The sequence below is a fragment of the Anoplopoma fimbria genome, chromosome 14 (assembly GCF_027596085.1).
Source record: "Anoplopoma fimbria isolate UVic2021 breed Golden Eagle Sablefish chromosome 14, Afim_UVic_2022, whole genome shotgun sequence".
Classification (NCBI taxonomy): domain Eukaryota; kingdom Metazoa; phylum Chordata; class Actinopteri; order Perciformes; family Anoplopomatidae; genus Anoplopoma; species Anoplopoma fimbria.
In genome coordinates, this window is record NC_072462.1 from 8,914,985 (window position 1) to 8,927,062 (window position 12,078).

General features: G+C 40.3%; 1 protein-coding gene across 1 annotated transcript in view; it reads right to left on the reverse strand.

Moving 5' to 3' along the window:
- Window positions 1–10,684: 10,684 nt before the first annotated feature.
- Window positions 10,685–12,078, reverse strand: part of LOC129102466 (stromelysin-3-like) — a 28,451-nt gene continuing 27,057 nt past the window's right edge. Inside the window, exons 7-8 of the mRNA XM_054612629.1 lie at window positions 10,924–11,184; window positions 10,685–10,812 (exon numbers count right to left, since the gene is read on the reverse strand). Coding sequence (XP_054468604.1) covers window positions 10,685–10,812; window positions 10,924–11,184 — 389 coding nt within the window. The remainder of the gene's footprint in view (window positions 10,813–10,923; window positions 11,185–12,078) is intronic.

Consider the following 12,078-nt stretch of genomic DNA (forward strand, 5'->3'; position numbering starts at 1 on the left):
AAACAAACACTTTGAACACCTGAAAATACCTATTTTTCAAAGTTATAAGCTCCCTCTTTTTCTCTCTCTCTCTCTTTTCTCTCTCTCTCTTCTCTCTCTCTCTCTCTCTCTATATATATATATATATATATATATATATATATATATATATATATACATACACAGCTCTGGAAAAAATTAAGAGACCACTCCAAATTTTTCTTAAGTCAGCATCTCTACCATTCCATTCCAGTGTCTGTTGAATTCCAATACAGGCACACCTGATTCTACTTAATGAGGTACTGATTAGGTGATCACCTGAACCAAATCTTATTTAATGAAGAAAAGTATAAAAACCAGTGCTGTGGTCATCACTATCCTCTTGCAATAGGACCAGCTGGATGGCAGAAACAGTGCTAGTAGTACCTCAAAAGTAATTGGAATAAAAAAAAGTGACTATTGACCATGCCAAATTAGTTGAAAAGAAAAGTGTGTGAGGAAAAGAAGGGTTCAATTCTGGTTTTACTGGCAGAGGGATACAGTAAGAGCTTCCACCCTTAAAATTTGGGTGCGGCTGTGGCATAGTGGAGAGCAAGGTAGTTCTCCAATCAGGGGGTCGGTGGTTCAATACCCGGCCTCGGCAGTCGATGTGTCCTTGGGCAAGACACTTAACCCCAAGTTGCTCCCGAATCGGTGTGGACTGGATGATGAATGTTAGTTAGAGTCTGATGGTGGCACCTTGCATGGTAGCCTGTCATCAGTGTGTGAATGGGTGAATGATATGTAATATACTACTGATTGTAAGTCGCTTTGGATAAAAGCGTCTGCTAAATGACTGTAATGTAATGTAATGTAAAATTTCAAAGACGGCGGTTCATAAGAACAAGGTCAAGCAGCAGACATTAGGGACAACAAAGCTACAGACCGGCAGAGGACGAAAACGACTCTCCACTCACCGGGATGACCGCCAACTCAAGGACGACATCAAGTGACCTCCAAAAAGAAAGGCAAACGGCAGCTGGGGTGAAGTGCACGGCGAGGACGGTTAGAAACAGGCTCCTAGGGGCAGGGCTGAAGTTGTGCAAAGCTAGAAAAAACCCTTCATCAACGAGAAGCAAAGAAGAGCCAGGCTGAGGTTTGCAAAAGACCATAAGGATTGGACCATAGAGGACTGGAGTAAGGTCATCTTCTCTGATGAGTCCAATTTTCAGCTTTGCCCAACACCTGGTCGTCTAATGGTTAGACGGAGACCTGGAGAGGCCTACAAACAGTGTCTCGCACCTACTGTGAAATTTGGTGGAGGATCGGTGATGATCTGGGGGTGCTTCAGCAAGGCTGGAATCGGGCAGATTTGTCTTTGTGAAAGACGCATGAATCAAGCCAAGTACAAAGTTGTCCTGGAAGAAGCTTCCTTCTGCTCTGACAATGTTCCCCAACTCTGAGGAGTGGTTTTTCCAGCAGGACAATGCTCCATGCCACACAGCCAGGTCAGTGAAAGTGTGGATGAAGGACCACCAGATCAGGACCCTGTCTTAGCCAGCCCAATCTGCTGGGCGTCTGTGGCTCAGTGGAGAGCAGGGTCGTCCCCCAATCAGAGGATCGGCGGTTCGATCCCTGGCTCCGGCAGTCCATGTCGATGTGTCCTTGGGCAAGACACTTAACCCCAAATTGCTCCCGCAGGCTGTTCCTGCGGTGTATGTATGTGTATGAATGTTAGTTAGGGTCCTGATGGTCAGGTGGCACCTTGCATGGTAGCCCCTGTCATCAGTGTATGAATGGGTGTGATTGGGTGAATGATTAGTAATGTAAAAGCGCTTTGAGTGGTCGGAAGACTAGAAAAGCGCTATACAAGTACAGTCCATTTACCATTTACCAATCTCCAGACCTGAATCCCATTGAAAACCTCTGGAATGTGATCAAGAGGAAGATGGATGGTCACAAGCCATCAAACAAAGCCGAGCTGCTTGAATTTTTGCGCCAGGAGTGGCATAAAGTCACCCAACAGCAATGTGAAAGACTGGTGGAGAGCATGCCAAGACGCATGAAAGCTGTGATTGTAAATCAAGGTTATTCCACCTACTGATTTCAAATAAATGCTCTAAATGACAATATATTTATTTGAAATTTGGGAGAAATGTTGTCAGTAGTTTATAGAATGAAACAAAAAAAATGATTTTACTCAAACACATACCAATAAATAGTAAAACCAGAGAAACTGATAATTTTGAAGTGGTCTCTTAATTTTTTCCAGAGCTGTATATTTTTAGTTATTCAAGTGAATAAAACCGAGTACTTGCAATTTAAGTGCAATGCTCTGCCGCTGCTGTTTGGTTTTGGGATGCCATATATGAATCTTGGATATGCGGGCCGTGAAGGATTCATTAGTTGGATCCTCTAAAACCTAGGAAAGAGAGGCAGCATTCCTCGTATGCATTCGAAGGAGTCTTCCAAATGGGACAGCCTTTTCGCATTCTATTTTGTGTGGCCAAAGTCTTTCCAGTGAGCGAGCATGCACAATACTAGGGCCTCACCAACCTAAGTGCAACAGGTTCAGCTGTAAAATGCAAAAGTTTGTGACCATGCTGCCATGTTAAAATCAGTCGAGCCAGTTGGCCGCTTTTGGGTGTATCTCAACCCAAATCTATTCTTGCTGTTAGCTTACAGATGGGGGCTAAAACAAGCTAACTGTTGCGTTGGCTAACGCAAGTTGCTACCTACTGCTCTGTAATGAAAAGGAAAGGTAAACCTGACTAAAGTAGATTTGGACTCCTTTGATAATGCCTAAATATTTTTATTTTTAGGGATTTAAATGTTACAACTTGGGTGCCGCATGAGTGGCAGCCTGTAACAGCAGCTCCTGCTCACCACTGAGCTTTTTCTTTTATATTTGTAACTTTTTTTTTTGTTTAATTACTTTTTAGCTGTAGTGCACTATGGCCCCTAGATACCTGTTTTGATTTTGTTTTTTTTACTTAGGTCTCTTGTTTGCACTATCCTCTATGCTGCTCTAATCCTGCAAATTTCCCAGACTTATTTTATTTTCTGAATACAATATGCTACTGTATTCATATATTTCTTTACTGCCATTTTTTCAACACTCACTTACATACAGTGGTCAAGAATTAAAGATGACATTTTGTAAATCATCTTTTGACCGACGCTATGTCAATATTGTATTCTGATTGTTAATTGTTAACGACTCAAGGCAGGACGTCCTCCCTTTGTTTTGGCCAACAGATTATCTTGGAAAATATAAAATATATTAGATGTATATAATAGGTCCCTCCCTAAGGGAGGATAGCAGGAGCCAGTTACTACTTTCATTTTGTGTTGATTTTAGCACTCTGGACCCAAGAGGTAGTGTTTCTGAGCACCAGATTTCATTTAGAAAACCACTAATTTAACTGCAGCAGGGTCTGAAAGTCTTACTGCGCAGTCCTGGTTCTCCCCTGCCTCCCTTCCCTCCAGCAGGCCCAGCAATACAGCCTATAGCAGCTTGGTGCCGGTGGTGGCTCCCAGCAGGGACCGACAGAGCAACTAGACTCTGATTGTCTCCTGGCCGGAGAAGAGCCGCTGCTGCCGGGCCGCTCTCCACCTCCTGGCAGAGCTCGGGCTGCAGGTCGATTACGGACTTAATGCAAATGTTTTTTTTATGTTAATCAACATCCCAGTAGACACACTTAAGTAGCACTCATTTAAATCATTATCTCTTAAATGTTGCAAAGTTCACAAATGGAATCAGAGTTATTTTCCCTGGCATGATGAACTTGCATTAGACCCATGGGACTGCCTGGATGTAAACGGTAAATGGCAAAATGACTTTACTTGTATAGCGCTTTTCTAGTTTTCAGACCACTCAAAGCACGTTAAGACTACATGTCATCATAACACCCGTTCATACACTGATGGCATGACCTACCATGCAAGGTTCCACCTGCTCATCAGGACTATCTAATCATACATACCCATTCATACACCACAGGAACAGCCTGCGGGAGCCATTTGAGGTCCCAAGGACACTTTAACATGGACTAGTGGAGCCGGGAATATATTGGCTACAAATCATCATATCAAAAAGCTGAATACAAGTTTAATATTTCAAAGTCTTATAACCCGTTAAAAGTTAAAATTCTGTTTGTATTTGAAAGTATGGAGGAGGCGTAGAAAATCTGAAAGCCAAGCTGTGAAAACTCAAAAAGATGGAAATTGACATGAATTGCTTGAAAAGGCTGAAAGAAAAAAAAATCCCCACAAAGATAGAAATAACTGTGTGTGTTTGTGTGTTTGTGGCAATGGTTGCTATGGTGATTGGGGCACCATGAAGAAGTAGAAAAAACCTTTGTTCTTATTAAGATGCCTGAAAACGCATTAAATATCCCATTCAAGTACATTGGTCATGCGTGCAGGTGTAAACAGGAAGCAGATTGTCTACTCTGCTCTTGTTTGCTTAATTATAGAAAATATATTGAACTTCCTAAAAAGAAAGTGTCTTATTTGACTAAAGATGTTCCTCTATATTTCCACACATGCACTCAAACAGACAAATTTAGAGGGTAAATTTTTCATTTATTTTTCATTCTTAGTTACAAGGCTGCCTAAGGTCTGTTATAATATATTTTTTTTAAGTTTTCCCACATTGACAAAGCTTTACACAACTTAGAACCTTCCTATATTTGTGATTACTTGAGGTTCCCTCATGATTTCAACAATAACTCTGGTGAGGCTGCTTCTTGTTTTGTATGTCCCAAAACTGTGAAATATAGAGATGAAATACAGAAACACCATTTTCCTGTCTTGGCTCTGGGGTTTCTCTAGTTTCTTCTAGTTTCAATATTAAGGAACAAAGTATGTTTGACGGTGCAGACAGGGTGCCAAAGTTTACATTTAATAAATGCAGTGTAATTCGGGGTGAACATGTGCAGACCTGTTGACCATTAAGGAGAGTTCCTGCTGCTCAAAATGCAGAGAATAACTGAGTCTACTCTTTAAAGGGATTTATGGAGATAAAGAAAAGTGTTTCACACTGATATGGTCAGTCCCTGTGGTCATTAAATGTACAGCACAGTGGATGATGGACATCTATGCTTTAAAGTGCTACACAAAACAATACAAATACAACCTAAATCAGGCATATGGGGTTGCACCAAAAGGTACAGGCTGTCCCCCACCCACCGAGGTCCCGGCCTACCCTGCCCACTGAGTCATCTGTGCCGCCCTGGAGAAGCTGCCATCCCCAAAGACAGACTAGTTCCATGTAGGCTAATCGATATACACACAGTGTTGCTAACTGGGCAACTTTCTCGCTGGACTTTGAGCAGCAAGTCGCTTAAAGGGTTAACTTACAGAGTAAACTCTCTTCTCTGGCAGCAGCGTCTCTCCCTCACGTTACTATGGTTACGGACAATCAGGCACCGGTATCCTTTGCTGGGGCTTCAAGCTGAACATTTTGTGTGTAGCCCCCCCAAAAAATTTACAGTAGACGAGCAATGGGATATCATAGGCTTATTCTTTTTTTATATCACAATTCAAAATTTATCTGGAAAGTAAAAAAACGTTTTTGAGGTTACACATTTAATCTTTTAAGTAAATGTGATGCCAGAGTGCACAAAAAAACATTTAATTGGAGCTTGATTATCAAAGATATCCCCCTACAGAGGTGAAGGTAAGCCCCAATGTTTGTCATGTTTACTTGTATCACTGCTGCTCTGAAATCACGTCCACATCTTGGCATTGCACCAAAAATAGCTGTGTTCTACTTCATTTCTGCATTTCCACAGATCTGCTGGTATATATTTACTGTCAATGACTCCATCTATGTTGTTTCCAGATCCGAGAAAATTCAGCCTACCTGGGCTGATGCTCAGGAAACAGAATACATCCTTCTCACATAGGCCACGTATAGATAAGAGGATGTGCTTATAATGTATAATCAGCCTGATAAATACACAGCGCCGCCTGTTATTTTTACATCGGGCCCACTCATGCATATCAAATGCCCGCATAGAGATTAATATCTGAAAGACGACATGGCCATGGTTGCATCTTCGAAAGAGTTCGGGTCAGCCTTTAAGGCACCAAATGCTTTCCACCTGTTCATTTCACCTCACGGTATCTCTGCCCCCTTTCTCTCCCTCCTGCCTGGGGAGGCGCACCTCATTGGTCAAAAAGATGTGCTCTAAATGAAAATTACTAACATGTTTTATATTACTAACAGAAATAGTAAGCTGGTTTTATTGTAACAAAAAAACTTAACAGATTTATTCAAATATCAAATACATATTCTGACTGAAACAATTGAATATGAAGGCAAACAGATCAGTATATGTGTAAAGAACATCAAAATAGATCTTAAAACATTGCTGTCAGGACACGTTGTCCAAGCTGCACTGGACTGCTATTTTGCAGACATACCACAGTGCATTCTATAAGTCAATTTCATAATCAGTGTCCTACGCTGATTACAAACAGTAACACCTTGAATACAAATAACCAAATGTAATATCCATGAAAAAATATGTTAAACCATAATAAAGCGCTGTCTCATTTCTCTGATTAGGATAGAAAGACATTATTTATATTAGACCACATTTTCATGTTTATTTTTTTTAAAATGATCCAGACTCAGAGCTTTCAAATGAAGACAGTAACAATCAGAGAACTGAGACAAAGCTCTTCAACAGAAAATGAGGATTATTGCTTTATGAAATGCACAAAAAGAATACGTTGAACAGTGAAAAGAACAGATTTTTTAAATGTTTGTACTATATGAGGTACTGGTTGACCTTGCCTGAATAACTTTAAATAGCACCTTCAATATCAAAAGATGTAGCACACTGTTTCATTTATTCACATGCAGTGAATTTAGAGAAATAAGCATGACCAAATTCACTCAAAGTGGAATTTTCAGTAGTGTCAATGGACATCAATCTCCTGTTTCATTTGTGACTGGTCAACTCCAGTACAGTCAGTGCCAGGATAACTATTAAATAATATAATTACAACGTGCCCTGCATCAGCAAACACAACCTGACTGTTCCTGATTGTTTGTTGATAAATAATTTGCCTCCCAAAATTCAGCAGGTCTCTTTCTGTTTTTGTATAATACTGTCTGCAGCGCTAAATGGTCTGTGGTTGAGGTGGCAACAGAAAGCTACAAGAACAAGAAGGTAATGACTCAAATCAAAGGACCTGAGAAAGGTGGTCAAAGCACAAATGAGATTAAGGTGTTTTGGAATTTTTAAAAAAGGCCAAGATTTGTAGATATGTAGGGCCAAGCAGAGGTAAAGTGTATGTCTCCAAAACTGCACAGTACTCTTCTGTATGTAATGCCAAGGGAGTGAACAAAGCAATGGTGAATCAAGGTGGGAGCTAGTGCCCAGGTGGCACTAAGGAAAAGACAGAAACTGGAATTATGCTTCTGCCAAGATACGATAAACATATTTGCAAACCTACCATAGTGCAGCAGGCTGGTTGGTTGATGTAGTTCGCTTAATGTGACACTGCTTCCCAGTGAACGGATATGTTACACCCCTAGTCTGTACCAAACTTGTCCCAATGACAATGGTGAATATTTACCAAATTGCAGCCCTGAAAAGCATAAGATAATGTTGGGGCTTTTAGCCTGTATTAGATAGTGATAGTTAGGAAAGGGGTGAAGATAAGGGACACTAAAGCCTTAAAACTCTCAACTTTGCTTAACTTGCAGCCAGTCTAGTAATCCTGCTTGCAGTGCCTACTTCTGGTGGGTAATTACACAACCATTGCAATACAGCACTTCACATTGCACTATAGGGCATCACTACACACCTTTCAACCCACAGAAGTCAGGGCAGCAGTGCCACTCCTCTTAGATTTAGATTGGAGTTGCTCTTTAAATGTGGACAAATTCAGGCAACATGCCAGTGTGTTCTGGGACTAAAGCCTGGCGGAGAAGCTTTGTCATGAATTAATTTTACCACCAGCAACAATTCTAACCAGCTGTCTTCAGATATGTGTTCTCAACTCACACTCAACTCAACTATCTAATAGTAAACCATTAGTTAATGAGTAACCCCTTATGCTCCTAAAGAGCAGGTCTAAAATAGAGATTTTAAAAGTAATTTAAAAGAAGACAATGTGTTCTCCTCCCGCAGGTCATTCCTTGACTGTGTGGACCAAGCAGAGAAGGCCCGGTTACCTTTAGTTTTATGGTTTGACCAGGATATGACCAGGAATTATCTACCAGAGGATTTCAGGTTGCATTTAGGCCCGTAAGAGGTCAGGAGGTCAGATATATATTCTGGTGATAATCCCCTACGAGCCTTAAAAGTGATCATTAAGATTTCAAAAATCCACTCTACGATGACTGGGAGACAATGAAGTGATTTTTAAAAACGCTGTGATGTGTTCTCTTCTGTTGGGCCTGGTTATTAGACCTGGTGTTTTTCCTGTACCGATGTGAGGTTCCTGGGACAGAGGATGTGGTATTGTGATTTTGGGCTATATAGAATAAATTGAATATAATCTAATTGAAATGATGGGTTTAACTGTTGAATAGTTGAAAGTGGTATATAATACCTATTTGGTTAATAAGTAGCCTCTCATTGCTTCATTATTATCCTCACAATTCGTTTTTTTATCAAAAATTCAGAGACAGAAGGATTCTTAAGTGTTTTATTCATCATATTCAGACCAAATTATCTTCAGCACAATAGCATGGGTTGCTTAGGTCCCAAGAACGTTGAAGTCATCAGGTCATAATATATTTATACTTTGGTTATGGTAAGCATGTTTGCAGTTAGCAGAAATACGAACACAAAATGCATGCCGAATAGGCTGTGTCCACTTCTCTCCCCAGTTGTTGTTGACAAAGTTAGTGTTGAGGCTGAATAAGGAATCATATAATTTCAGCTTGTAACAATCAATACCTTTATGTTGAGTTTCAAGCATCAGAAACTGTGAAAAGACTGTTGCTGTGTGAATAAACTGTGGATGTTATTCACTAAGTGCTAGTCACTAGGTTTGTATGCACGACTCACATCCACGGTTGACAAGGTATTTTCACAGTTTTTGTTTCTGATGCTTGAAATACATCATAAACGTTTTATTGTTGCTTGGTCCATCAGATGGACAAGTTGAAATTATTTGATCACACTTACTGTGTCCAAAAATAACTGGTGAGGGAGGCATGCTAAAGCTAACCAACATATGTATTTGCTAACTTGATGAAGTCAATAGTCTTGGGACGAAACCAACCTATGCGATGTTGTGCTAGTAAAGATGTCAATAATATGCATGGATGAGAATAATAATGTATGTTTGGTCTTAATATGATGAACGAACAAAACCAGTACCTAATTGTAAAGAAATTTGTAATTTATGAGTCGTTACTAGCTTTGTGTCGCTCAGCAGCTGGTTCTGATTATTATGAAAGACTCATGAAGGAAGGGATCAGTATAAATCAATTTACAGATATTTATGAACTAATCATTATTTAAAGGTAGTAAGATGTGGCCAGATTTTTGTTTAAAACATTCAAACAAAACATTCAAATTACATTATCAAAAGAATGTGAAGAGATAGTTTGGAAATGATGCCAAATAGCTTAATGTATTATGCTGAAGGGAAATCGAATGTCAAGCAGTAAGGTCCTGAATGTACTTTCTGCTAATACCACAAGTACCTGGAGAGGCAATAGTGAGTCACTGTAGTGTCCAGTCTGAGGGCTGATTAACCCTAATACATCCATGGTCCATGAGCATTTTGATAGTTTGTTTATCGCAATAAATACAAAGCGGCAGAATAAAATAAAAAAAACATGCATCCTCCTCTCATCCTCCCTGGGTCCAGGAGGAGCCAGGAGAGCGAGTGGCAGTTTCAGGAGTAGACCGTTGTCTATAGACAGACAACCATTCACACTCACATCCACACCTACGGGCAATTTAAACTTAAATTAACCTAAGCTGCATGTCTTTGGACTGTGGAACTATCAAAGAATACACCGACAGTAAACCCTGTTAGTGGCCCAGTAAACATGCAGATGGTAAACATAAATTATAGGCCAATACTACATGTGAGCATTATAAGATAGCAGTGTACTTTTTGATGGATTCTAGGGTTACAGTAGTAGTAGTATATATGGACACAGTAGTAGAGGTGAAATGCTGCCTCATTATTTCTTTGGAGTGGGGGGTTACTATTCAAATGTATAGCCCAATATCACATACACCAGTTTGCCTCAGAGGTCTTTACAATCTGTACAGTGCAGGACGTCCTCTGTCCTTGGGACATTCACATCTGAAAAGAAAAAATCCCCCCAAAAAACTTGGGGGGGAACACTACTACGTAATTTTCCATTAGGAATTTCATTCTCAATTAACTTATCATTTACTTATTATTTGATATAAAATTTGATTAGGAGTACCTCATTCACTAATGCTTCATTAGTAGATAGTTCCTCTTGTGTTCCTCAAAGTTTGTGTCCCTTTCTGTAAAGTGTTACCCAAGTATTTTTGAAATGCAAATTCATTGTTAAAAAAAGAATGTGGTGCAGCTGGCAGTGATTTGGCAAACATTTGATGTCTTAACATGGGATTTGAGTCATCTTAATGATAAACATCAATCTTACCTTAATTCCGAAATAGCCAGAATTTTCTGTATGGGGAATTAAGAAGAAAAAAATCCACCCACTGCTTTTCACAAGTTTAGCAGATGCATGTGTATGAACTTATTTAGACAGAAAGGCAGAACAGCCAAAGAAATCCATGCCAATGCTGCGGGGGTAGCCTTCTAGCACCTTCAACGCCACAGGGTCAAACTTCCAATAGTGCAGTCCACTCATGAAATTGGCGTAGCCTGTCAGAGGGCGAGAGAAGGCAACAATCAACTGTGGACTTCTAACAGTCACTAGGCCAGAGGCAAAGAAAACATGTGAAAATGTAGCCTTTTCCTGGTCCCTGTTCTCACCATATCGGTCACGAAAGGCTGCATCGATGTGGCCTGGCACTCCTCCCCACTTGTGCATGCTGCGAGGATGAACATCATCTACTCGATTCACTTGAGGATTGAAGGGCCAGTAGGAAGAGGATTTCAAGATGTAGACTTTCTCAACGTGGTCCTCTTCCCACTTCAAAGCTGCTTGGATATCTGTAATAGGAAGACCCAACTGCTGCACTGAATCCGGTCCTGTAATCTTCCTCTCAGCATCAAACACCCAGTAGCGCTCACCTGTCATGATAGAAAGATATAAATAAAACCCCAAATGGGACCTTATATGACATAGATTACTGTCAATATCCTTTTTACATATTCATACAAAACATACAGCAGAGTTCTATAGAAATACCAAAGAATAGTATGATTGTTTTTATTTTGTTATTAAGCCCACTGTTTTTGCAAATTAGGAGTTGCCACTAAGTAGATTATGTTCTACTAAGACTACAGCTCTCAGTTTGGTTGAAAAAGGACTGGATGGCTTGTAGCAACAACCCCTGTACCCCGTATTTCTGCAGTGCTCCCCACAGGACTTCCTCAGTCAACATATACATATACCCATCTCATGGTGAATCTCATCCACCCATGACACTTTGCTGCCTAGGAGCTATTTGACTACCTCAGTGACTGCTGCCAGTATATGAATGTTTTTTTTCCCAGAATCTTCAAACTTTGCCTCTTCCACTGACAACGTGCCGATCTCGTTCAGGCGTTCCTCAAAGTGCTCTTTCCACTGCACGACAATATCCCCAATCCGGGTCTGCAGTTCTCCTACCTTGCCTAACACAGCCTGGGGTTGCTGGGGTGTAAACATCCCAAAACCAACTAAAGAGTAGGGCCAAACATTAGCTTAAACTCTGCTTTAGGAGCATGGCTCCCACACAGCATATCTGACCTTAACAGAGCTTTTTGAAACATAACCTGTTACCACATATAATAATAGCTTAAGATACTTTGCGTTTGAAGTAATGCTTAGTTACTTCTCTAGGTATCGTTTAGTCTTCTTTACACTTTTGCCCTGTTTTTGTGTTTGGAAAAACTATAGTATACTAAAGACATCATGAGTCTTATTACAGCCCAATGCACACTGCTTTGGCACGTGGAGAAGTCTGCCATGCCTAGTCTGTG